Source organism: Magnolia sinica, chromosome 2, assembly GCF_029962835.1.
Source record: "Magnolia sinica isolate HGM2019 chromosome 2, MsV1, whole genome shotgun sequence".
Classification (NCBI taxonomy): domain Eukaryota; kingdom Viridiplantae; phylum Streptophyta; class Magnoliopsida; order Magnoliales; family Magnoliaceae; genus Magnolia; species Magnolia sinica.
The window spans coordinates 23884217-23910963 of NC_080574.1; the positions used below are offsets into that span (position 1 = coordinate 23884217).

At 40.7% G+C, this 26747-nt stretch overlaps 2 protein-coding genes and 2 long non-coding RNA genes across 9 annotated transcripts; 2 read left to right on the forward strand and 2 right to left on the reverse strand.

Annotated features, from left to right (window-relative positions):
• The first annotated feature begins 658 nt into the window (after positions 1-658).
• LOC131236678 (vacuolar protein sorting-associated protein 9A-like) lies at positions 659-14600 on the forward strand. Of its 3 annotated transcripts, XM_058234004.1 has the most exons (7): positions 659-852; positions 5788-5935; positions 6075-6178; positions 9784-9954; positions 11051-11230; positions 13231-13519; positions 14152-14600. In XM_058234004.1, the coding sequence occupies exons 3-7, from the start codon at positions 6143-6145 to the stop codon at positions 14400-14402; spliced, it is 927 nt and encodes a 308-aa protein (XP_058089987.1). In that variant the 5' UTR covers positions 659-852; positions 5788-5935; positions 6075-6142; the 3' UTR covers positions 14403-14600. The 3 variants fall into 3 exon arrangements, with proteins under 3 accessions (XP_058089987.1, XP_058089986.1, XP_058089985.1); XM_058234002.1 differs by lacking the exon at positions 6075-6178 and having other exon boundaries at positions 663-852; XM_058234003.1 differs by lacking the exons at positions 6075-6178; positions 9784-9954.
• Positions 7904-11031, reverse strand: LOC131236679 (uncharacterized). 2 transcript variants are annotated; one of them, XR_009166828.1, is made up of 4 exons: positions 10946-11031; positions 9284-10862; positions 9161-9251; positions 7904-8419 (listed from the first exon to the last, which is right to left on the reverse strand). It is a non-coding gene; the product is annotated as an uncharacterized LOC131236679 (long non-coding RNA). The 2 variants fall into 2 exon arrangements; XR_009166827.1 differs by having other exon boundaries at positions 9161-10862.
• On the forward strand, positions 11268-12862 carry LOC131236680 (uncharacterized). The gene is made up of 2 exons (XR_009166829.1): positions 11268-12036; positions 12136-12862. It is a non-coding gene; the product is annotated as an uncharacterized LOC131236680 (long non-coding RNA).
• A 414-nt stretch (positions 14601-15014) lies between the features above and the next one.
• LOC131236677 (PHD finger protein At1g33420) lies at positions 15015-23156 on the reverse strand. Of its 3 annotated transcripts, none has more exons than XM_058233999.1 (5): positions 22471-23156; positions 21194-21323; positions 17828-18043; positions 16265-16867; positions 15015-15949 (listed from the first exon to the last, which is right to left on the reverse strand). In XM_058233999.1, exons 1-5 carry the CDS (start codon positions 22820-22822, stop codon positions 15115-15117), a joined length of 2136 nt encoding a protein of 711 aa, XP_058089982.1. In that variant the 5' UTR covers positions 22823-23156; the 3' UTR covers positions 15015-15114. The 3 variants fall into 3 exon arrangements, with proteins under 3 accessions (XP_058089982.1, XP_058089984.1, XP_058089983.1); XM_058234001.1 differs by lacking the exon at positions 22471-23156 and adding an exon at positions 18705-18841 and having other exon boundaries at positions 21194-21320; XM_058234000.1 differs by lacking the exons at positions 21194-21323; positions 22471-23156 and adding exons at positions 18705-18841; positions 18991-20946.
• Between the last annotated feature and the right edge of the window lie 3591 nt (positions 23157-26747).

Here is a 26747-nt window from a genome sequence, read left to right on the forward strand (position 1 = left end):
ATCATTATCCCTTTATTCCCTGTGATGTGGTCTACTTGAAGTTTGGATCTGCTTCATTTTTTTGCTAATGCCTAAAATAAGCTGGCAAAGCAGATGGACGGCCTGGGTATAAAACGTATACATCAAGATGGGCCCACAGTGCTCAACATATACATCGCGGGTGGTGCTGGGGTCACCACCCAAGCTGCTTCCCGCATATCAGAGGTGTTGGGCTCCCCAAGCAATCCACTTCGACCGTGCGTTCCAAATTTGCCGACGTGGATGTCCGGGTACCGCATAAACACGCCCCAGTTTGCGGCTGTCTGACGCCTTGAACGAAGTGGCCCTGCTCAATATGCGAAAGGATTTCCCACGTTCGTCTACTAGTTACCAGGGCCAATACGAGAGGTCGGTCAGATCATCAACCGTTCAAGTCTTGAATGCTGTAGGACACGGGCTCCCCTAAGAAAATTAGGCTGAATGGATGATCAAAAACTTCAAACCATCACAATCAAAGGTCAGGATCATCATTGGAGTGTGATCCCTTGACCACGGTTGTAATCACCGACGACGTAAAACAGTCATCTGCTCACCTCAGCACGTGGGCCAACACATCGACACGCGCAAAACAAACTCCATCGCCTCTCCCATGTACGCAGGACGCTGTACGCTCCCCACCCCAAGCGCGGCAACCGAGCACCTAACATTCCTCCCCGCGGTCTTCCTAGAAAAACCTCAAACTAACGAGAGAGAGAGAGAGAGATTTCTCCGTGTGGCGATGAATATATCATCGCTTTCTACTCCGTCATTCTATGATTTCCTCGATCGAATGCGCCATCCAGCTTCTCTCGATCTCGTTCGCTCCATCAAAAGGTATTCAACTCTCTCTCTCTCTCTCTCTCTCTCTCTCTCTCTCATATTGCACCTTTTCTTTTGTTCATTAATGGCGTCCGAAGTTGGTTACCTTCATCATCTCTTCCACTTTTTGTTCACCTTTTCTTGAAGAATTCGTCGTTTCAAGGCTCTTTCTTCCGCTTGAAGCCGTTCCATTTGCTTTCGGCAGCTCTTTTCTCCCCTTTTTGTAATTTTTTAGGTTTGATGAATTCAGTATTATTTGCAATTCTCGTCATCTAACAGTTCGTCTTACCATACATCATTTTTCTGTAATAATTCGATTGTCAATCGAGAATTAGGTTTTGCTGTTTTTTGTTTTCTTTATTTCCTTTTTTGGTGATATCAGCACTTATTTTTTTTTTGAAATTGAACTTTCTAGGTTTTTTTTCCCCCTCACATGCCATGATAATTTCAACAATGGAAAAGTATCAATCCATCCCTTTTGAATCCATTTCATTTGATGAATTGGTTGATTCGATGTAGAGTTTACATGTCTTGGTATTTGATTGAGCAGGAAAGAAAATAAAAAAGGATAAATCTGCAGATTTCTTTAGTAGGTAAATCCTCGTAGAGGAACCGACTCTCATCAATTTGTCGGCAAGGCCACATGAAGGGTTGTTATACTAAGGGTGCGGGTGTACACAACTGCATGAATCCTCTACGTAGTTGCTGCTCTTGGTTTGAATTTTGAAATCTTTCAAAAAAAATTTTCCGTATTTATTTAATGAATCTTGCATTTTATTAGTCTTTTAATCCTTAAAAAATTTGCTTATTTTATACTTAACATTGCCATTCCCCCTTCCTGTTTGAGGCAGCTTGACCAGGATTGTTGTTTGAATGGGTGGAGGATTGGTCGGCTTCATGGAGAGGGTGGTTTCTCTCCATTTGACCCTGAGGATGCTAAGAAGGAGGAGCTATAGATCCTAACTCCTGGATCACCATTTATCTATAGGCATCGATATATGTGGGCGTATGATTTGGTGATTCCTCCATTTATCTTATCAGGCCCACTGTGGATAGGTGATACCCGGAAATCTCTCAGTTTGGAAGATCCCGATCTTTGATAAATGGCCCACGGATTATCGTTAAAAGAGACGACAGTTCACATTTGACAGAAAAAGGACAAAAGATGAAAGGATTAGGGACTTGGGATTGTCCAATCTGGGAGTTTGCTGGGGCATCACCCTCCATGGCAGGACACATCAGATTGATGGTCTGGATTAGAGAATCATGCCCCCCACATGTACAGAATCCTGCACCTCAAGAAATTGCAGGTTATTGAGTTTCGGGACCCTGCAGCTCATCTCTGATGAATTGTCGCTTGCTGAATTTGAAATTGTAATAAGTTAGCTGCATGGAGACTGAAGAGGATCTAGGATTCTGGAGATCTTTTCTGCAGAGATGAGTGCCATGGACCCAAGCGGGATAACTTGAAAAGATGAACCTCCATACATTTTTATTATTGTCTTCTATGTAGATGGAATATACAACAAGAGTGATGAGAAGAAACAATTACTCTTAGATAACTGCATTCTAACTGACCTAGCATGAATAATAGTAGGAGATAAAGATAGCTGCTTCTTCGTCGGAAGTCCAACCAGTGTGCATGTGAATTTAGCAGTAAGGTTACGTGGGGAAGTTAAAATGCCTCGACTAGAAAAAGATGCAAGTTACTATAAGAGCAGAATTCCATTTATCAGGAAGCACTCTATGCAGAAGAAACCGAAAAATGCAGGGTGGCGTGGTCGTTCATCATTGAATTATCAAACATAGGGGATTGCTGAAGCCTCAATTGGGTTGCCAAGTGCTGTGTATCTTCCCAGTTAATTTTCCACCCCGTTCTCCAAAATAACATGTATCTCGATGCTCTGACAACTTTCTTAACTTCAAGATGGGTTTTTTTTTTCCCATACGTATCCTTTGTTTGACACAAGGCTATTGTCAGTGTAGCTATTAGGCAAAACAATGCCTGCACATCCTATATTCTCGTTCTGGCATTCTTTTGGATGGATAAGTAGCAGTCTCTTGTGACAAAGATGAGAGCTGCATCAAGGACTGGGCTAAAGAATCCATGATTAGGAGCTGATCTTGCCACATATTCCTTTGCAAGAGATTTGTCTCAATTGTTGGCTTCCCTGTTGGTATCATTGAATGAAGCGTTTAATCTAGCAGACGGGATGAATCTCATTGGCAATGCATGCAAGGTTTCATGGTTCTGGGTGCTCTCTAAATGCTCAACCAACACCCCTTTTAGAACTCCCAAGGCAAAAAGCCTACTATAAAAATAAGAGAAGATCCTAAGGCCTTCATGAAGTGCTTCTGTCCCTTTAAGAGTCTCCCAGTTGGTCAGGCCAAAATGATTACTAAATAACATCCTTATGGTCTCTAACAACTCCCAACACTCAGGAAGCCCCAAATTCCCAATAGAAGAACCTTCAAAGTTAAGCTACCAACTTCCTATCAAATGGAAATTGTTTTTCTTTCCTGTAGTGGGACAACAATCTTTGCACAATCCCTCAATTGACACCCCATGAAACTCCTTAACAAGAGACTTATTACTGGTTGAGAGCTTGATTTTTAATTAACAAATCAATTGGGACCTCAACATTGTAGAAGATCGAGTCATTCCTTTCCTTCCAAATTCCCCTAGAATTGTGAACAGATCCAACTTCCAAAGATTTGTTCCTCCACAACTTGCGAAAAACCTGGCTAAAAAGTGTTGAATGTCCCAAACATACTCCAAAGGGATTTAGGAAGCAACTTCAACTATGCTGCATGGCAACTGATGCATAAATACCCCACTGGTTAGTCTGCCCCTCGTGCACACAAAATGCATATTAGCCACTCCTTCCTCCTTTTTGTTGGCTGGTTTCATTAGCAAACATTATCTGCTTTGAGAGAAAGCGTATGCTTAGGCTCTACAGAAGAAGATACTTGTCCATCTATGGATCTTCTTCAGTTTTCATAGTTATACTCTGAGAGAAAGTGCATACTTGGACTCTACAGAAGAAGATACTTGTCCATCTATGGATCTTCTTCAGTTTTCATAGTTATACTCGACAAGTTCTTGGATCTCAAATGATAACTGGTGCCATCGGCATCAGCAATCATTGTATATCTTGTGAGCATATCTTCTCTGCTCTCCACATGTCTTTGAGTTGGTTGTAGGTGTAAAAACACGACAGGCTATGCATAAGAATTCCACCCATGCAAGGTATGAGTATCAATTATGCATGACAAGGATTGGTCATCATGGATCCTCTAAATCCAGAATTCACTGGATATTGGTCAGCCCAAGGATGAGCTGTACTTGAGTTCAATCCAGTTAAAAAAAATTCTCTAGCAGTACCTTGTGGGTTTTTAATCCTTCCGCAGTTGGTAGGTCTCACTATAGATTGTAAACTCCTGCAGTAATGTAGAGCAAAAAAGAAAATGGCTGACTCTGGGCCTGTACAAAATTATGAACCTGCCTTCTTCAAAAATGGACCTACCTTCCTACCCAATAATACCACGAAAACACAATTTCCTTATTGTCCATATATCATCCACAGTTCCATACTGGTTACAACCAATGTTTTAAATATTGACGACATTGACCAATATATCTTGTATCCCACCTATGCGATACGAAACGCACAGGTAGTGCCGATGTATCCACATGTTTGATCCGGTGAGCATTTTCAATTTCTAATCCCTTTTTTTTTTGTTGAAATTATGTTAAATCAGTGTCAAATGGTTACAAATCCATTGTTTCTTCATGTTTTGCATGAAAAATCATGGTGTTAGAGCTTTGATTTCGATATCCACTGGCTCTTCATGTTCTCCATTATTTATTTATTTATTATTTTAAATTTCCTTCAACTAGTTGTCAGTTGAGACTCATTTTGAAGTATTTAGGAGTATTTGATAAAATGATCATCACATACGCTCTAATTTCGAAATTTGAGTGTAGGTGGTCCGATTGGAAAAAAAAATGGAGAAATTTCAAAATTTCCCCAAGTTCTCCCAAATTGCTTGCAATGTTGCACTCAAAACATGAAATCAATCATGTATGAGGACTGATCTACACAATTTTGGAAAATAAAAATCATTTTTAATTAAAAATTAATAAAAATATCATTAAAATATTAATTGTTTTTCGAAAATTCCCTTCAACCAGTTGTCAATTGAGACTAATTTCGAGGTATTTAGGAGTTTTGATGAAATGATGATTACATACACTCTAAATGTTATGCATTCAAGAATATATTTACATTAGTTCACTCAGACAGCCCATAGCTTAGGACCCTATACAAAGGAAACCTTTTATGTGCACTTCTTTTTTGAGATGTTATAATTTAAAAGTGTGTATTAAAGTCTTTTTTAGTAATCCCTGAAGTTTCATTGAAGAATTCAACTATTTTCCTAATGTTTACCCATGTTTCCCGAAAAGTAAGATAAATTACCTAATACAAACAATATATCCTGTGCGATAACCGATATGTTTCTATATCCCAAGGACGGGATACATAACATGATACCGATATTTCGAACATTGGCTACAAGCATTGTATGATCATCTTGATAAGCACATTAGTCAAATGGCATTGAATGTGGGTGCGTGCAACTAGTTTGTCAGGGTAATTCCTTTTAATTGTTTTAGTTTCCGTGAGGATGTTCGATGAGGAAATCCTGTTGTGCATCTCTTGAAAATTCAATCAAGTAGCTCATATTTATCGAGTGTTGATTTATTTGTCTAGAGTGGCATTGAAGTCAAGGATTCTCTTAAAACTGAAATTTGCTGATGTATATGTTTATATTTGCTGAACTTAGACAACTTTTCTTGTTCAGAACGCTTTCTTGGAGTTATCCTTTGTTATTTGGATTGCTTCCTGGCTTGAATAACCTTCAATGGGGCGGTTTATCATATTGCAGTTTCATTGTGTCATTTTCGTTCAATGCTGCCAACCCTGAAAATGACAGCAAAAGGCTACAAGAGTTCTTGTTGTCCATGGAAGCAACCATCAAGGATCATCCCTTATGGGCTGGAGCAACTGAGGAAGAAATTGACAATGCTATTGAGGTTATATGCTTCTAACAATCAAAAAGCTAATTCATGTTCTTCTTATTTTGATGTTTACATAGTGTCTATCTAATTGGTTGACTTGGAAGGCTGTTGATCTGGACTATGCTGTTGATCTGGACTATCCTGTTTCATTTAGGTTTTAATTCCAGTAGCCTAATTACTTCGAACCTGGACTGCTTAAGTAATTGCACCTGAAGAAGCAACATGGTACAATTTGAGCATTGTATGCTCTTTCACAAGGTTAAACTCCATCCAAGCTTCTAAACTAAGTCCAATCACCTATGTTTCAGAACTCTATACTGTTCCAGTTGTGTAGTTGTCTACTCGGTTTGTTGATTTTCCACTTAAAAAACATAATTTCTTCAAAATGAGGCATTATGCATCATTACTAATATTCAACTTGTGTTAGTGAAAGTGTGTTTCTTGATCCTCCCTGGCTCAAAATTGCCGTGGCCTTATGCTTTGAAATATGAACTGTAATGCTACAGCCCATAGCCTTCTTGAAGAGATTGTACGGACTTTCCCCTGCAGCACTACCCATCCGCATAGGCGCATACTAAACTCAAATGTGGTTGAAGAGGCACAAAGAAACCCTTGAATGGAAATAGCCTAGCATCACCGATGGTAATCAAATAATAATACAACACACGTACAAGGAAGTATGCCATAGGAACACATAGGCGAAGGTGGTTACCTGGGTAACAACAGTACTAGATTAACTCGAGCCTTTTCCTCACAGTTCTATCCAGTTGCTTCTAGCTTTGTCACATGGGAACACCTGAGATAATAACTATGCTGTTTTTTTTTCTTCAAATGGTGATAATAACACTTCCTGTAATAAAATACATGTGATTCAAGCATGGCAAGCACACCCCTCTAGTTTGGAGTGTCGAATCATGGGTTATGTATGCATTTGACTTTCTTCCAACATGAGCAAATTATATTTGGTCTAGATGAGAAGAGACAAATTTTGTCAAACACACAGCATAGCTTTCAAGGGCCAAAGACATGATCTTGAAGACAAGTTAAGACGTTCCTCATGTTCTCCTCAATGATAATCAGTCAAGAGCTTTTTAACAGAAATGGAGACCCTGCTGATCCCACTGCGCTGGGTTTTCCAAGGAGAAGCCATAAAAAAAAAGAAGGCCACCACCATGTGCCCTAGGTCCTGTTATCAGAGAGATATAGTTGTTTCAACTTGCCTTGTTTGATCACATCGGAACTCCTGGGTTTCTCCCAAAATAAATCCTCAACTTTAGCATGTGCATTATCTGTTCTTTGGTGAAGTGGAAGCCATTTTTGTTTGGCCTTGACACCTTGTCAAGTCAAAGCCCTTCTTGCTTGGTATCTTTTGCCCTTTGCTCGGGAGTCCATCTCTAGCCCTACATGATATTGATCTTGTTGAATAGCCTGCATACAATAAATGACAAAGTGATCTTTGTCCTCGCATGCAAATGATCTTGTTTGTTGGCTTCTGTGCAACATATGGAAACACGTCTTTGACATTGATACATCTAGCAATACCCTTTATGTCTTCGACATAGCAGCATCTAGCAGAATCCTCTCTGTCTTTGGCATTGCAATATCATCTCCCTTTGAGCTTCAACAAATGGTTCCTTCAAACATTCCCATCCCCAAAAACCACAATCAATGTCTTTGAAAACTGAACCTTGATTTACTCTAGAGATTTTGGTCAGCATCTCCCCTTCACCTTATCCCAATCTTGACCATGACAAGTTACTTGTGCATATATCGCTAAGTCAACACTGCGTATGAAGATTTCGATTCTATATCAAAATGTTACAATCTCTTTAGTGAGAGCCATAGCTGGACAATTCGCTGTTTAAAAAAAAAAAAGAAGTGAAGTTTACCAAGAAAAGGCTTTTTTCATGATAGTTAACACTTTTTGGCAAATCATTTAGAAATTGCAAATAAATCTAAAAAAGGATTTACATTTTTTTAAAAAATTTATTATTTATTCCCCTTTTATATTATCAGAGCTTCCTGATCTTCTATGAGATTCTCCCAATTCTTTCCCAAATTGTGGATAATTGCATCACCAAGTTTTTCTTTAGTATATTGGTTTGCCCTTTTCTTCCTATTCTTGCTTGAGTGATACGTAGCTTGCTTCTCAGCCATTATTGCTCCAGAATGTTGACATCATTGGCACCATGATGAGTTCCCTTATTGTGCTGATGGCTCCAAGAAATGAAAGTATAATTGCTCTAGTTGCTCAGAGGAATTTCATTGCCAATATCACCTGAAAGCCTTTGATGGAGGCCTTCAGATTGGTAGCTCATGATAATGGCCTAATCTTGATTAATACCCACTTGTCAAATTTGTGCATCTTCGTTTTCATTGCCTTTTTTCAACTTTAGTCATTCCCAAGCTACGTTGGTCGTGGTAAGGTTGACTCTATCATGATTCAGATACCCACTCTACATACATGAGCGTGTGAGCTTGACTGTTCCTAGCTACCTTCTCCTGCAAGCAGTGTTCGAAATATCGGTATCGCGTTACGTATCGCATTCTTGGGATACTTATACATACCAGTTATCGCATGAGATATATCGGTTGTATCATGTAATGTATCATCGTTGTTGGAAACATGGGGAAACATTGGGAAATTGGTCGAATTTTTCAATCAAACTTTAGTGATTGTTAAAAAAGACATCAATACACACTTACAAATCAAAACATTACAAAAAACAAGTACACATAATAGGTTTTCTTTGTATGGGGTCCTAAATCTATGCATTGTCTAACTAAATTGATGCAAATATATTCAATGTCTATTCATATAATTTATAAATGTAAGAAGACATGTGGAAACACAAACAATACATTCAAAAGCAAAATAAGAATAACTAGATTAGGTTACATACATGTTTGATTTTATGTTTGGACACAGATTGGAAATGATTTACGAGAAATTGGGAAATTTTGATTTTTTTCAATTTTCCGCAACTTGGCCCCGTCTCCTCCAAATCTCAAAATCGAATCTCCCAATCCATGATTTTTCATGTTTTAAAATAATGGATTTGTAACAATTTGACACTAATTTAACATGATTTACAGAAAATAAAATGATCGAAATTCGAAAATGCTCACTAGATCGAACATGTGGGATATATTGCATTACCTGTGCGTTTCGTATCGCATAGGTGGGATACAACATATTTCGTGGGATATATCGGCCGATATCATCGATATTTAAAACACTGCCTGCAAGGCATTTTGCACCCTAAGCATATTAACCTGTTTTACCACCTCTTAGGTCTTGATGCCTTCATTAGCTCATGCATTGAAATCTCTTAGGCTTAGTTGTTTAGTAATGATTACTACTCATTCTTAGGCTTAGTTGTTTAGTAATGATTACCACTCATTCTTAGGCTTGGTTGTTTAGTAATTATTACCACTGGCCATGGGGAGCAGTGTTCTCTACTGCCTATGAAGCATGCACTGCTTGACCTCTCACTATAGCAACAATAACCCACATTCTTCCGTTGCATCCCTTCCCTGGAGCTTTTAACTGCAAGTAGCCTTATGCCACATACTCGTGCCTTCTTCTGGGGAAAAAGGTAAGACTGCTGCTCGTAGATACCTAGAAAATCTCTCAAGAGTCTCTTTTCAGGATACTATGACTTCATTCTATGCCTTAAAGCACCGTGCTAAGAAACTTCTATCACAAATTGCATCTTTCTTTCATATTGGTGCTCTTTACTCACAAACATCAGGAACACTGATGCAATAAACTGCATAGGGCCTGTGGCTTTATGTGGCCAGTTACTCGGTGCTCAGATGGTTCTAGTAAATGTTTCTAAATAGTTCTTTTTATAATGCAGGGTCTGGAGAAGTATGCCATGACAAAGTTGTTCAATCGCACATTCGCTTCCTCCTCTGAGGATGTTAAATCTGATCAAGAGATTTCAGAGAAAATACACCTGTTGCAGCACTTTGTTAGACCTGAACACCTGGATATACCTGTGATTTTTCAGAATGAAGCCTCATGGCTGGTGTGCAAGATGTCTTTATTCTTAGATCTTCATATTATAATGCATAGCGCAGAATGCATGCAGCTAGAAGTTTCAACGAACTCATTGCGCATCCTTCCACACACTTGGAATTGGAAAAACTAGGAGTAGATTAAGCACCTGATGTTCTAAAGACCAAAGTTTAATCTGACTCCATTCAGAGGAAGACCGTCTTGTTTAGAAGCTGTCTGGTAATGGCAATTTCTCTGTCAAACTGCTTGGGAGAGCATTCATTGGAGATCAGATTGTTTGGGATGGAAGTGGTCTTTGAATAAATTAATTCCATCGAAGATCTCCTTTCTTGTCTCGAAAATCTTTTCTGGAGGTGTGCCTACTGATGATGGTATTAGTAGGTGTTTGCATTGTTTCAAGGTGCCATTATTGTGTGGGAATGCATGACTGTGAGTCGTTGGATCAATTACTATGCAAAGTTGGAGTGGCATGGCAGCCTTGGAACTTCTTTGGCTCAATTTTTGGCATCCCAAATCATTTGGGCCATACTATTCATTAGTGTATTATTTTTTGGTTTTCTAAAGCATCTGCTCAACACCATTCCAAGCTCTTGCTGGCCTTGTTCATGCTTTTGTTATATGCAAGATACTGAAAGCCAGACATGGATTTAGATCCAATGGTAATCTTATTTCAGCTTGGAAGATTTCATGTAATGTTATCTCTCGGGTAAAAAATGGTTTTGGAGGGGAAACAATGAAATAAATGATAATGATGACTATGACAACTACGAAGATGATGATGATGAGGGAAGAAAGTATCTAGACACATGAAAATAAACTAAATCCATGAAAAATATATCAATAATATCAAATAACAATTTAAGCAACAATTTGTGGTCTTTTCCTTTTGTAATGCCATGCCAACGGTTGTCAGACATGCTACTTAGACATACTTCTGATGAGGCAAAGTTCTTTTTTCTTTTTCTTTTTTTTTTTTTTCTTTTTTTGGGGGTGACAAATACCTATGAACTTATCATCAATTTTCTATACTGTGAACAATTAATTGAGAGGTTTTCTTTATCATTGTTTTTCTAATTAGGTCTCTCTTAACCCTGTCTCTTTTCCAGATTGCAGTGAAAGAACTGCAGAAAATCAACTCTTCCAGAGCCCCTCGTGAGAAGCTTCTCTGCATATTGAATTGTTGTAGGGTCATCAACAATTTGCTGCTCAATGTGTCAATGTCAACTGATCATATACCGGCTGGGGCCGATGACTTCCTTCCAGTTCTTATTTACGTTACTATCAAGGCAAGCCCTCATTGGTAATAAGCCATTTCGCCTACCATCAGATATTCAATCTTATGTTCTCTCTTTTTGTGCGTGTGTGTGCGTGCGTGCGTGTGTGTGTGTGTGGCATTTTCAAATGCAAATATGCATTTTACCATGAGAGTGATCCAAGTTGTTGAAGGTAATTTCTATAAAACTCAACCTTGGTTCTGAAATCGGTCTCATGAAATCTGAATTTGACTTAGCCAAGTCAATAAACTACTCATCAATTTCGTAAATGAATGTTGTTGACTGCCGAGATTTTTTTGAATGTTGTTTTTAGGATGTTTGGCCCGAAGGTTTGCCCCTTGGAAGTAGGGGGGGCAATGGGTTGTGTTCAGGTCGGATTAGTTTCCAGTTACGAGAATGGATCCAACACAAACGCAACCCATTTATTGACTGGGTTGAAAATCTCAACCCCAAACTGACCTATCTATAAATAGTTCAACCCAAACTCAACCCAACCCAACCCAACCCAACCCACCCAACTCATTTAATTAAAAAATAAAATAATTGGAAATAAAGAATGTAGTCATTTTCTAGAAAAATATAAAAATATAAACTCCATATTTAGAGCTCTTAATTAATATAAAATAAAAAACTTTTATATAATCAAATTACAACTATCATAACCAAGTTTAGAGTTTTTTAAACTTATTAAAATTATAATATATAATGTGTACATACATACATAGGGATGGAGGGAGGGACCCAAACCCTGACTTTTCACATTGGGTCCAGGTCAGGCCAACCCTAACCCAAACGCTGACTTTTCACATTGGGTCTAGGTCGGGCCAAAATTTTCTTCCTCTACTTAGAGGCTGGGCACATAGGGATGGAGGGAGGGAGGGAGGGGCCCAAACCCTGACTTTTCACATTGGGTCTAGGTCGGGCCAAAATTTTCTACCTCCACTTAGAGGCTGGGCACATAGGGCTCATCCCTTTGCTCATCATGTGGGGATGCAGACCATCCATCTAGTAGGTCCTCCTTGGAATTTGGATGCCCTACATAATGAGAATAGAGAACCTCATAATCCATCCATGTGTTGAATCTGTTTTTGTTTCTAACCCACCTTTGCAAGGACAGCGAAGATCTGTTATTGATGAGATGTTTATGTCAGTGGGAGCTTCTAGTGGAATATCCCAGTTCACCACATGGTGGGCAATTACCCCTTCAAAGGGACGACTCTCCCTACGTATTTCTTGTTTTATTTTAAGGATTGAATAAGCAGTGGAATTGAAATGACCCACCTGTTTAGTCTGCATTCCTTTAGATTGATTATTCAGCTGTCATATAACATTTAATAACTAAATACTTGTTTTAGTGGATGAGCATTAAATTCTCATGTAAACCTTTGGTTGTTTGAACTTTTGGGCATAATTTTGGCCGACATTCTAGATCGTGTTGAGATACATGTTTTTCCTATCCAACACCGTTCTTGACATTCGGTATTTGATGTTTATAGTTGCACTAGTCTCCTACTTAGGCTGTCACTTCCATTATTCACGATGCATAGATATTTCAGGATGAGAGGTCTGCATCTCAGGTTGTCTTTTCCCTTAAATGAGACGCAAACGGGGAATCTACCTGAAAGTCCTAATTGTTTTTCTCTTTTAAAGGAACAGAACTCGTTGATGTTGTTTGCCTGTTCATGTAGACTATTGGCCACAGTTACCCAAAAAATCCTGTAATCACCTTTCAAAGTCTCCGGTTCAGGACTCTGAAGTTAGTCTTAGGTGTCCATATTTAACCAAGCAGAATTAGCAAATCATTTGGAAAATTTATAGGAAGATGGATTTCAGACATCAGTCAAACAAAGTTGAATCAGACGATTTCCAATTCAATAAACAAGTTTTTGAACATAGCTCTTAAAATTCTTCCATTGTGCACCATGGAGTTGATACTTGTACTTGTATATCTTTACTTTGGAATCGGTTGCGTTACAGTCTTCAAATTAAGCATTCCATTGATTTTGGTGCAGGCTAATCCACCTCAGTTGCATTCGAACCTCAAATTCATCCAGCTCTTCAGACGGCAGTCAAAGCTGATTTCAGAAGCAGCATATTATTTGACCAACCTCATCTCTGCTGAGTCATTTATCATGGCATTAGATGCCAATTCACTATCCATCGGTGAGAATGAGTTTCATGAGAGCATGCAAGCAGCAAGGTTGGCTGAGGCAGCTAGGATTGGATCTAGCACCACATCAACATCATCCACAGGTCATGTTCCCACTATGAGGAGGTGCAACGAGGATATTGATACACGTGGTAAGTTTGAAATGATTTTATCAGTGAAAACAGCTTCTTCTTCTTTTTCTTTTTTGCTTTTTTTAAAACTTAAAACTAGGGTTGTAGCACATGCGACACACATGGAGTGAGGAGGGGATAGGGAGAGAGGGATCAGAGGGTGGGAGAAAAAAAGGAGCAGCAAAGGGAGATGGTGTGTGGCTACTGGCATTGAAAGAAATGAAGGAAGCTGGTTGAATCCAAGCCCATCCCCTTTGCAATAAAGCCCCAACCGTTCCTTGCCAACTGGCTACATTTTTACGACTAATTTACCCTCTTTCAAACAGTGTTGTCAAGACTGATTGTGAGGGCAAAAATGTCCAAAGCTGCTAGCCTCATATATAGTAGAGATAACAAGACAGGTGGTTGATTTCATGTCAATTACGCATCTCCGCACTTAGTTGGGATAAGAAGAGGCTTAGATGATGATGATGATGTCAATTATGCACCAGTGCTCTGTACTGGGGGTCCATAAACATGGATATGTACCTTATCAATTGATAACATTTCTGTATGAAAAACTGTCAGATCAGTAGTCACCACTCATCAGCCAAGTCAAGCCCCCCTGGCCCACTCTGAATCTTCCCAACTAATGTGCATTGCATGGATTGCAGGCAGGAAATACCCATACATGGAGGCGGAGGCTGAAGACCTAACTTTGGAAGACGTTCCAAAATTGCTAAGTGCATACAAAGATGTGGTGACTAAGTATTCGATGCTACGTAAGGCCGTGAGAGGTCTCTCTCTAAATGAGGAGACGTTGCCCTCCATACTGAGAGAAGACCTTGCTAATTGTGTGTTGCAGCAACTGGAGATGACAGAATTAGAGGGTTCAAACTCAGCCCAGCATGGTACAGGCAGGTGAAGTTAAAAGAAAAAAAGGATACTGTAAGTGCAGCATGTATTGTATTTTTCCCCCTTTTCCATTCATGTGCTTAACATTGAGTGCCTAAATGTCATTAGGGGTTTAAAACTTGTTTACAAACCGCCACATGCCCAGAGATGGACATGTATGGTGCACTCTATCAAGTCACTGGGTGAAAAACATGACAGTAGAATCGCACGACTGACTAAACCGTCTAACTTAAACAGCAGGATCTCTTACGACTCTGACTAAACCGGGATCTCATATGACTGACTAAACCAACTTTTACTGTGGGATGAAAATACAGATCAGATCATATATTCTAATAATAAGCACTAAACATGTGGGTTTGGTAGGGTACAACAAATTACAATTTTCAGCAATCTGATAAGTACTCATTTGCCCATATTTTCGTTTTTTCCCCCCTTATTTTACTTTCAGCAGCAGTGTTTGCCATGCATTTTCCGGTGCTGTTTTTACAATAATTTTTTCTTTGTTTCACTTTGGTTGTACGTGCAATCTCTCCAATAATTTAGATTTTTTTTTGGCCTCTCGAGTTAATAAATAAAGGTTCGACCACTTAAGAAAAAACGCACTTCACAAAATACTCTCGAAACTAAATATATACCAACATTCATTCTTACTTCCACCACCGACCATGCTATACATTCATTCCGAATAAAAAAAAACTGTACAACTACAAAACAATCTCTCAGCCAATGCTGAAAGGCAATGCTGTCAGTGCTTGCAACCCACCACCAACATCCATAGACGCAGCCATCTGCTCTTTGCAGCGCCGGCCAACAGCTGGCCCTGACCTAGATGACTTTCCACACCTCTTGCAAACAAACTTTGATGGCACCGTATCAAAATCATGGATCCCAGCACACCTCGTGTGCTGCCACACACCACATGAATCACACGCGAGCATTCTCTCCCCATCATCGTCCTTGGCACCACATGTGCAGTCCACTGTCCAGCTCTCCGTCCCCCTCTCCATACGGAACTGGTGAAGCCCATTGTTTCCAAGGCACCGCCCCCTGACCCTGACTGTTCCAACCATGCCAACAAGAAACTTGACACGAGTCCCATTATCCACATTTCCATAATCAAGCAGCTCCAAAGCTTGAAACCTCTTGAATAGAACGTAGGCTTCTTGGAAGGCTTTAGTTGCCTCGATCTTAAGATCCGTGACAGTGGCAGTGATCGGTAAGACTATGAGCTCTGGTGGTGGGGCTGTGTAGTCTTTTGGCTGATCAACCAGCTCAACTTGGCATGACACGCGTATGAAAAAAGGGCTTGGCACCTTGGACAGACCGGAGTCGTAGTCCTTGACAAACTGCTTGCAGTCAAGAAGCTTCACAGCTGAGCTGTGGGCGAGCTCTTGCATTGCCTGCGGCATGCAGCTCAGCATTGTTTCCGGGTGGAGAAGGGCACCATATAAGAACTTGAGATCACGTAGGAGTTTATCTTCTGAAACAACTTTCTGGCTTGGCAAAATAGGAGTACCAGAGATGTTTCTCAAAGCATTATTTTCACCTTCCACCCTGCACAAGAAAACACAAACCAAAATCAACCACTTCAACAAACGAAAGTTGATGAGCTATCCAGTGCTAAACACTGCCCTGTATCTCTGATTTGTCAATCACTCAGTGCATAAATGATTGGGACCGCTCATCTGATGGGCACTTACATTAATGGGCCAAAGAAACCAGTCCAATGGTCGGTTGGTCCAAGCCACTGATTTGGACTTCCACCCATTGAATGTAGAGAGGACTGCTTGATTTTATTTCAAACATTCATGTGCCCATAAATGTTAAAGAGTGCTTGATAATTTAGATAAAACTGGTAGGCACTGATACCTGTATTCAACCACATTCGTTTCTGGATTGCACCGGGTATGCACAACCTTGCCATCAAATGATTTCCCACCCAGCCCCTTCAGGCAGTAATCAAGCAGCTCCGGCGGGCCAGCCCGACACACAGCACCTCTGAGTGCCCGCCATGTGACCCAACTGGAAGTGCCAACTGCAAGGAGGACCTTGATCATGGCATGCTCCACCCTCTCAATATCACCTGCCACCCACCGATCCAGCACCACAGCATGGCTCCCTGAGTTCTTGCAGGCAAGTCCTGCTGCTTGTTTGTGGGCATCGTGGAGTAGACCCATCACAAAGCAGAAGAGATCTCTCACGGTAGCAAGACGCCTCTCAGAGAGAGACCAGTAGAATGCAACCACATCCTGGAGGTGGGTTGGGGGAGCACGTGTATGGGTAAAGAAAGGGGCCAATGGCATGGTAGAGATGGCATTAACCGCCTTCTGGTATGCATTGGCAGTGAGAGCATAGCTCCCAGCACCAAACTCATAGCCCCAATTGCCATACCAAGGGTGGCCATTAGTGATGGCATGCAATAGACGATATTCCAAGCCGTATTTCTTTGACACGTCCATCACACTGATCTTCCTGTAAATTAAGAAGAAGATTTGTCATCAAAACCAAATGGCAATAGAGCCTTCTCTTTTGGCGGGCCTAGATGAAATAAAGCCTCCTACTGAGGCAAGCACTATATACAAAAGTTTTTTTTAAAATTTTTTTTTCTTGGCAAAAAGTACTTTTTTTAATATGCAAAATCCCATCTTTCTTAGGGGTTGGCTTTGAAGGAAAAAGGCAAGATTTAAAGATAACTTCTAAAGAAGACACCACCTGTTCAGGCATAAACCATCTCAGATACAAAAACAAAGAAACAATCTGATTACGATAAGACAGACTCTAAAGATGATAGAATCTCCTGATTGCAAGAATATTTTGAAATATGCAACTGCGTCAGTGAGATAATTCATTTCATAATGAGGTCCAAAATGCCCAAATGAGAGAGCCATTCACCACCATCAAGATTCTGAGAATTCCAGAATTCAGACAATGAACTATCGCCAACAAAAATAGCTTGGTTTCAGCCATAATAGTTTGATGAGCAACAGCTGAACCATGCGAGTGTCCAGACCGTTGATGACATAGGGCAGGAACTCAACCAAAATATCCAACAGAATCCAGTGACAAAATAACCAACCCAAGATGGATGGTTCAAGTCATGCCCCTTTTTTTTTCTTTTATTCTAAATATTTTTTCCTCAAAGAATGGAAACCATTCCTACATAGCTAGGGATATTATGTCTTCTCAGTGTTCCCTACAAAAGGTGAATCGATACCTAAAACAGATCAATAGATACCATACTAATGAGAAGAAGTCAAATGTTTAGCAGGGAGAGCTACCAACATGAATGAGGAGATGTCACAATAACTGCGCTTTCAAGTACCCAGATATTTGAAAATAACTAATATTAACAAATTAAAAGAAGAAAGGAAAAAGAAAAAGAAAAACAGATGTAAAGAAGTGTGTAGGCATGCAACAACAGGAGTCTCTCACCTGACTCTGAGCATTTTACATAGTCGATCCCAAAAGTCCATGATATCACACCCTGAGAGAAACTTAGAGCCACCTTCCCTTCCATTAACTCGAAGGAGGTGGCCATAGCCATTCGTGTGGACCACACCATGCAAAAGGTGGGTTGTAGCTTCCAACTGGTGATACATCCAATCTTCCAAGTCATCTGCAGTGATCTCATAGTGACAAGATTTGCACCTGCACACAATTTGCCACTGTTAGATTAGAAAACAGGTCACCTTATCTAAGGGAGGTATTATGGTCACATTGTTACTGGAACTAAGCAGAACTGCTTCCATGAATTGCTTGCATCAAACACAGTTTCCATACAACAAACATGCCACATAATCAATAATCTTTTCCTGATACTCGGATTGAAATCCAGAAATTTTCTGCTCAAAGCATATGGAGAAGAAGATTTAACCAACAACAAAATGTCATAAAAATTTGATTATATTTCCAGGACAAGTGCTTGCTCTAGAATTGCATCGCTTATCAATCAATCCATCAGCCAATCAAAGTGACCAGTAAAAAGCAATCATTGAAATGCTATAAATAAATAGCACATCTATATGCATATGGCTAACATGCCTAGCCAGTAACAATTGCTATCAGATGTTCTTTCCCTCTGTCATTACATAATAGTGTGATCGGTGATATCAGATGCTTTCTTTTTCTTCACTCTTTCTTTTTCTTTCTTTCTTTTTTTTGAAAGATATCAGATAATCTCTCTCCACCATTACATAATATAGTTGATTGGTGCTATCAGATAACCTTTCCTTTTACATGATAGTTTAATGTCTGTTGCTAGAGTAAACACTGAAATATTCTCTCACAAAAGACTCATGCAGCAAAGGACCTTGGGGCATAGGGGACAATTAGTAGCACATGAAGATTTGTTCCAGAGTAAGCACAGAGAAGCTGCAGTTCTACCCTTCTGTTCGCTGACATAGCTTTAGAGGCAACTCAAACAACTGTTATGAATCCCGCTGTGAGCTGCAATTCAAATCAATGTAACAACGAAATCAAAACCTATGACAACTACCCTATTATGTATTTGAAATATTAATGGAAAGAAGTTACAATAAATACATAAAGAGGTACATGCCTGTGCAGCATGGGCTTTGGGGTATAGCATTACAGACCTGAGAGTTGATCACGCAATCTCAATCCACAGCCTCTCAGGAAGACCATAGAACTTCCAGAAAAGATCAGAACCCCAAATGGTTGAGCCCTTTCTGGGATAGGATATTGATAGGATTCCATCCTTCCCTCCCTGTAACAACTCAGGCACTTGGTTGGTGCCCCCTATGCAACACCTTTAGATTTCAGCCTCTCACCAGTAGGTCTGCCATGAGCAACAAGCCACATGAAAGAGTTAGCAAAACTACCCTTTCAACTTCCAGACCCTCTTCCATTGATCCCCTAATTTCCGTTAGGGGTTACCCGTGGTTGAATCTGCTCCAACCCATTTCTGGAAGAATGTGCTTGGACTTTGAGTGCACTCCATGATTATGCAACCAATTTCACCAGTTGATATTTCTCCCTGACATACATGAAATCCTTTTGAGCAGAAGAAAAATGCTGTCTAGCCAAGCTGGGACATGTTTACGTTTCTCAATCTAAGGAACAGAGAACAGAGGTGGTCCGACTCATTTCAAACAACCACAAAATCCTTTTCGATGGACAGTATGTCCCAGCTGCTCCTAAATTGCAAAGTGCCCCAAATCAATACAAGGATGAACATGTCAGTGTGGTCACTCTGTTTCAAACTCAAGTAGTATTGGGGGTCATCACTGGACAGAAACCCAGCTGGGCAGGTAGTTTTCCACTTTTCTTCCTCAGACAAACAATGCCACCATTTTCAAACTATTTGCAGACTTGCTTTAGTTTTATAATGTTTCCTGATAAGGTATTTTCCCATCAATTTGCAGCAAGTAACAGACTATGGAGAGATATGGAAGCGAACACATCTACCAGAGCGCTTCCATGTCTATGTTACATGGCATTTCAATGGGAATCTAATAAAAAGGCTCCAATTAGCTAACTTTGCATCTCACTGATTGCCGCTGTGATGGACAGTTTCAGGGATCGCACTATATGGTACCCAGGTGCATTTACATCAAAACATGCAAGGGTTCATTTGGAAGAGGAGGTACCGAGGAAATGTCCAAAGGCAGGACATTTTCTGCCCAGAAAAATCCCAACAAACCCAGATTTTCTTCAGCTAGCCTGTTGCCAACCCTTTGATATATTTCTTCCCAGAAGTATCCTAGAAAACACTGATACCAAGTGGGAGTCGGGACCAAATAATTTGATTGGAGTAGCTGCTTAACCATACCACATAGTTCCAGCAACAACTGAAGCTGCAAAAGGACAGCAGCGATAATTCTGGAAAGGACAGTTTCAATATTACCCATGTGTAATCCTTTGTATGGATGTTGGGATGAGCCAACACTAAGATGGAATAGACCAACTAATCTGCCCAATGTCCCTGCAGCAATAGAGAGGTTATTCCTCCCAGAACAAATGGGTAAAACAACCTTCCGCGCCCCATGCTGGATATACAGATTTACATGCTACATTAGATACCCATATTCCAGGACCATACATGCGAATTTCTGGTTTCAAGTGTATCTCATTCATTTCTAGTACTTGAATAGAATGAAATATTATTTCCATTCTGGTTTAAACTCTCTTGCAGCCCCAGACAATATATCGAGTTCAAGACGAAATCACCCAATGACAAATTGGCCATTAACCCATAACACTTGCAACCATGTCCAGTATCAATTGTAGAAGTCAAAACTTGCCACATATCTGGGGCCATCAGTGAAATCTCTCAGTTCATCCATGGGTTGCACTTACAGGGAATCACCAAGATTGTACAACACTATTTGAGGCAATTGAGAGCATAAGCTCAGGAACGTAGATCAAGCCTTGCTGCAGCAGCACACTAGGTGGCAGATAAACTACACAAATGTCATCTAGTTTTGCATGGCAGAGTGGATAATACATAAAGGATTGTTTGGGTCAATAAAATCACAAACTACAGTTTCTTAAGATATTAAAGAAAATATGCATTCAACCAATCCCACTGTAAAATCCCAAACACACCAGAAACATTGACATGAATACACATTCACAGCTGATTAGTGTGATCTTTTAGGACATGAACCTCCAAAACATATCAGCATTGGGTAATGGATAAGCATCATTGTAAAAAGAATCAATATCAAACTTTCTTGAAAAATTGGAAAATGCCCATTTCACAAGTGATCAAAAGAGTCCATTCACATCATATAAAATAAATAAAAGAAATGAAAGGAAAATGTATTGGATATTCACCTCAAATCCGAGGAATGCAGCAAAACTCCGCATCTTGTGCAGCTCTTCTGATAACCATCAAAAGAGCCATCATTGTTGACCCGAATTATGAAATGGTAACGCTTCGCACATACAGGATGACCACTCCAGCCTGAAACATTACATACCCATCTCAGCTTCCAAGCATCATACTATAAGTATACATCGTACTTTCACAATTGACTCTTCGTGTCTGAGAACAGATCCATTATTTATGGAGAAAAACTCTGGTGGAGTGTGATGGTAATAAAAAACACATGAACACACAAATCGTACAATAGTCGGATATCGACAAACAATTGTCCACCAATCCGAGGTTAGATCATCTAGTCAAATCGCCAATCTACCAAAGGCCCAATGATTTGGATGGTCTATTTTTTTGGTTAGATGAATGTCAATTCAAAATTTCTGCAGGCACGCACATGAGGTGTTTGCAAAGATGAGTAGCAGGTGCGTAGGTTTTGCGAGTTCTAAAGACGCAACCCATGAATCATGAGGGGATGGACAGCTAAAATTCATGCGACTAAAATGCCCTCCTCTTTTGGAGTCTCTGCAGAAGGGGGGAGAAGATGCATGCTTGAAATGGAGAGAGCAAATTCGTCTTTGTCCTGACAGGAAGACGGTTCTATTGGGTGGCTAATTTCAATTTGAGTAACGAATCGAATTGGTTGGAATGGAATCGTTTCCTGATTAATTAATATGAGAACAGACGCGTCTGAAGTTAAACACGTCACACCCACTTCTATTTGAGCCACGCGACCAAAAGGTCAACAGCATTTTATTTCCATTCTCGTAGTCCACAGGTCTACGGAAGCTAAATGCGGACCACGGAACCTACACGCGCGTTCTATGCAGTGCGTCCGCTTTTACTCATTATCGTCTTGTTTTTTTTTGAAGATACATGGAACACCAGAATGGCCCGCCTTTTATTTCAATTGGGGTACTACCGTGTTACGGTAGCCCGCGGAGTATCTCATTTGTCATGAAACTACTACGCGTCCCGTGAAAAGGACCGGCCAGCTGTCTCCGTGGAAACAGCTATCGGACCGGTATCAGGTCAGATCTCGGTAGCCGGGATCTGACGCACGAACCAAAGGCTCATGAAATAGACGAGAACAGACAAACAGTGGTTATCGATTCGGTTCCTGAGACGAGAAAAGACAAACAGAGGTTATCGATTCGGTGAACCCGGTCTAGCGAGTCGAGGAAAAGAGAAGGGATAATAATAGATAGCAGATCGAATCAGTGATTCGACTCACCAACGACTCGGCACTGGTCGCAGTATACGGATCTGGATCGCGTCACGTCCTCCTCCACAACATCGAGGGCGACGGCCGCCCCCGCCGCCGACGTCGGATCCAGGCCGTCGACATCCCCGATCCGGAAGGCGATCTGCCATGTCAACAGGTGGGGGAAAACGGCAGGCGCGAAGAGCGACGAGGGGGGCGGCAGACGCGCGTACCTCGAGAGGAACGACCGCACGTTCGAACGGAACGGCCCATCGAGGCCGCCGGAGAACCCGTCTCCGGCGGCGGGGAACGTCAGAAAATCATAAAGGTCGGCGGTCACGCGCCTCTTCATCCGCTTGAGAGGGCGGCCGTTAACAACCATGGTGTGGTTAAGATAACGGGAAGGGTTCGGCCGGATCTGGAGATTTCACGTCGAAGGTGACCGGAATCTTTGGTCGGAAGGCGGGTTTCTGCAATACGTTTGGTGGATGATGGAAAAAGGGAGGGTTCTATTCGTTTAATTTCTCTTTCGTTGTCTTTTGGTGGAGGCGGAAAGAGGGAGAGAACTATAGTTACGATTAGGGTTAGGGTTTCCTGTATATAGAAAAAGGAGGTTGGAAAAGAGGTGTGTCCTGATTGCGTTTTCTTTCTTTCTTTTTTCGGGGATTGGGAAAGAGAGGCGGTGGTTGTAAATTTCGTTCTCTTTGGTACCCTTGTGTAATTGTCCTTTTAAAAGTAGAGGCCGTTTCTGTCCGTCGCGTATAGACTTTGGAAAGTTCATACACTCCCATCCATCTCATGCGTGGACATATATATTATGATCGAATCGTTGTTACGGTAGATGCCACCATGGATGGCCCAAAAAGTAAAATAACGTTTAGACCGATGATCGTATCTATCATATCTGATCGCTTGAAATAGGCACCGTCCGTATATTAACAAGAATTCCGCTGTTCTAGTGGTTATGATTGTCTGATTGGGAGTGTTATTTGGTTAATTCCCAATCCGTAGTTGCAATCACCAAATGGACGTTATGGATTACAATACACTGGACATGTTTACGTTTGAGATGTGCGGACAGGATTGGGATTGGGTAGTGACCCCTACTCGAAAAGCTTTGTTGGCCAATCATGATGATGTATATGTTTTATCCAGGCCGTCCATCCATCTTTCCAGCTCATTCTAGTGCATGATCCCAGAAATGAGGCAGATGAAAATACCAGGTGGACACCACAAGAAACAATGGTGATTGAACGCCCACCATTAAAAGATTCCAAGGTCCGTCGTAATGCTTATTTACCATCTAACCTGTTGATTAGGTCACATGGACCTGGATGAAGGGAAAACACAAATATCATCTTGATCCAAAACTTTTGTGCCCCAGAGAAGTTTTCAATGGTGGGCGTTCAATCAACATGTCCATGATAAATTTGGATTTATCTTATTTATGGGTTATTTCTAAAAAATGAGCTGAAAAATGGATGGACGGCATGGATGAAACACATACATCATTGTGGGGCCCACCATACCGACCTCGGTACTCGAAGGGTCGCCTGCCGAATCCGAGTCCGCCTGGCATCTCTCGTCGGGAATCCATCTATGAACGATATGCCGCAGTTGGTGCGGCTTCGGTGATCCCCGGATCCACCGAGGTTGGTGCATCCGACCATAATGTATGAGCCTTACATCCACGCCGTTCGTCAGTTTTGATAGCTCATTTTAGGGCAGTGTCACAAAAATGAAGCAGATGCAATCTTACGTGGACCACGCCGCAAGCAATAGTGGTGATTGAATTCGTGCCATTAAAATTTTCTTGGGGCCATGTGAATGCTTATTTGCCATCGAACCGGTCGGTACGGTCACAAAGACCTGTATTAAGAGGACACACAAATATGAGCTCGATCTAAAACTTTAGCGGCCCACAAGAAGTTTTTAATGGTTAACCACCACTGTTTCCTATTCTGTTGTCCACTGGAGATTTGTATCTATTTCATTTTTTGGAATCATGATCTAAAATGATATGTTAAAGTATACGAACGGTAGCGATGCAAGGAAAATAGATTACGGTTGTCCGTACAGTCAGGATACACCGAAGCCACGCCCGGCTGCAATTACTAAACTGACCTCTTTTTCTTTCTACGACGTATTTCCTGTTTTATTTATGGATTTAGATAGAATAAAAGTTTGGACGAAATTACTCGAACAGCCTCAATTTTTGGTGAAATATTATTAGTTTATTTCTTTTTCTTGATTCGCGAAGAGGCGGTTTCGGAAGAGCGCGACTTGCTGAACCCGTAACAAGCGATGGAGATGGGTACCCTCACCGTGGGCCATCTTGATCTACGCATTGTAAATCCACGCGTTCATCCGTTTTTCCAACTAACTTTATAACATTACTTAAAAAATGAAGCAGATACAAATCTCAGCTGGACCACACCACAGGAAATTGTGGTCATTAAACACCCACCATTAAAAACTTTCTAGAAGCCACTGTATTGTTTATTTGCATCCAACTTGTTAATAAGGTTACAAATAATTGGATAGAGTGAAAACAAAAATATAAACTTGATCTAGCAGACAAAAAGTTTTTAATAGCCGTTTAACGCTTTTTTCCTTTAATGTGGTCCACTTGATAAGGTATCTTCTTCATTTTTGGTATACTGCAATAGAATGATTTGTAAATACGGATGGACGGGGTAGATATACAACGCATATATTTATGTGGCCCCACGGTCAGAGTACCATCCACATCGCGATTCCGCGGTCAGGTATGCTCGTTCCGGATAATATTTTGAATGGGTAAACGAAAATTTTCGTGGTTGGTTACAATTACAGGAGTGCCATCGTGATTTGAATTTGGAAAACGCCGGCCAACCATTTCCTTAGTCCCCGGCGGGGTTACTTTCTCGGGCGCGGGATCCACCGAGGTCGGTAGATTCTTGACTATGGGGCCCGCATGATTTATTTTCCTTACATCCACTCCGTCCATCCGTTTTCAAATATTATTTTAGGGCATGATCTAAAAAATGAATTATATCTGAGTCTTATATGGACCACACCACACAAGAAACAGTGGAGATGAAATACCGACCATTAAAAACTTTCTACAGGCTACATAAATTTTATTTACCATCCAGCCTGTTAACCAGGTTACAAAGACCTATGCGAAGGGACCACATGACTATCAACTTGATCCTTTTTATTACCATCCGGTCGGTTGATAAGGGCACAAAGGCGGGCGCGGATGGGCTACTTACAGGTTGAGCAGAGAGACTGCTACTGAAGTGACGTCACCAAGTTCTGTGGACCCCACCATGGTGTATGTTTTGTATCCACGCCGTCCATCCATCTGGAGAGATCATTTTAGGGTAAGATCCAAAGAATGAGTCACATCCAAAGCTCAAGTGGACCCCGCAACAGAAAACAGTGGGGAGAATGACACCACCATTAAAAACTTCTAAAGGCCAAAAAAGTTTTCGTATATTTGTGTTTTCCCTTCTTTAATGTCTTTATTAACTTTTGAACAGGTTTGATTTCCAAAAAACATCATGGTGGGCATTAAAAAGGTTTCAACGGTGGGCATCAATCTTACTGTATATTCTGTGGTGGGTCCACTAAAGCTTTGTATCTACCTCGTTCTCTGGGTCATGCCTTAAAATAATATTTCCAAATAAATAAACGTTGTGGATATAATGCATATATCATGGTGGGTCCCACATAACCTGGTGACATCACTTCATAGCGAGTCTCCCTGCTCCAACCTGTAAGTATCTAATCCGCGTCCCGGGTGAAGGGACCACACTACTATCAACTTGTAAAATTTGTCGTGGCCAATGAGACATTTTTAATAGTTAATTTTACTTTTGGTGATGTGGTCCACTCAAGATTTAAATCTACATTATTTTTTGGATCATTCACTATAATGAGATGTGAAAATGGATGGATACAGCAGATGTAAGGCAAATACATCATGGTGGGCACTACAGTCAGGGATCCAATTAAGCCCGGACGCTGTGCCCTACTTTCTCTAGCTAGCGTGGGGTCACAAGAAATCTGTACTGTCCATCAGGTGCATCACCCCTGCTCAATATTCTTTAGGCACTCTATAAGATTGTACCTAAAATCACTAAATTAATATGGCATGGCTTACTTGAGTTTTGAATACTATACTTTTTTTTTAACAAGTCTTTCTCCCAATCAAGACAAATCAGATGAATGGGTTAGATGCCATATGAACAACACCGTGGCCCACTACAAAAATAATGGTGAGCGTTCCATCTCAACTTTTCTTTATGGTTTTGCCCACT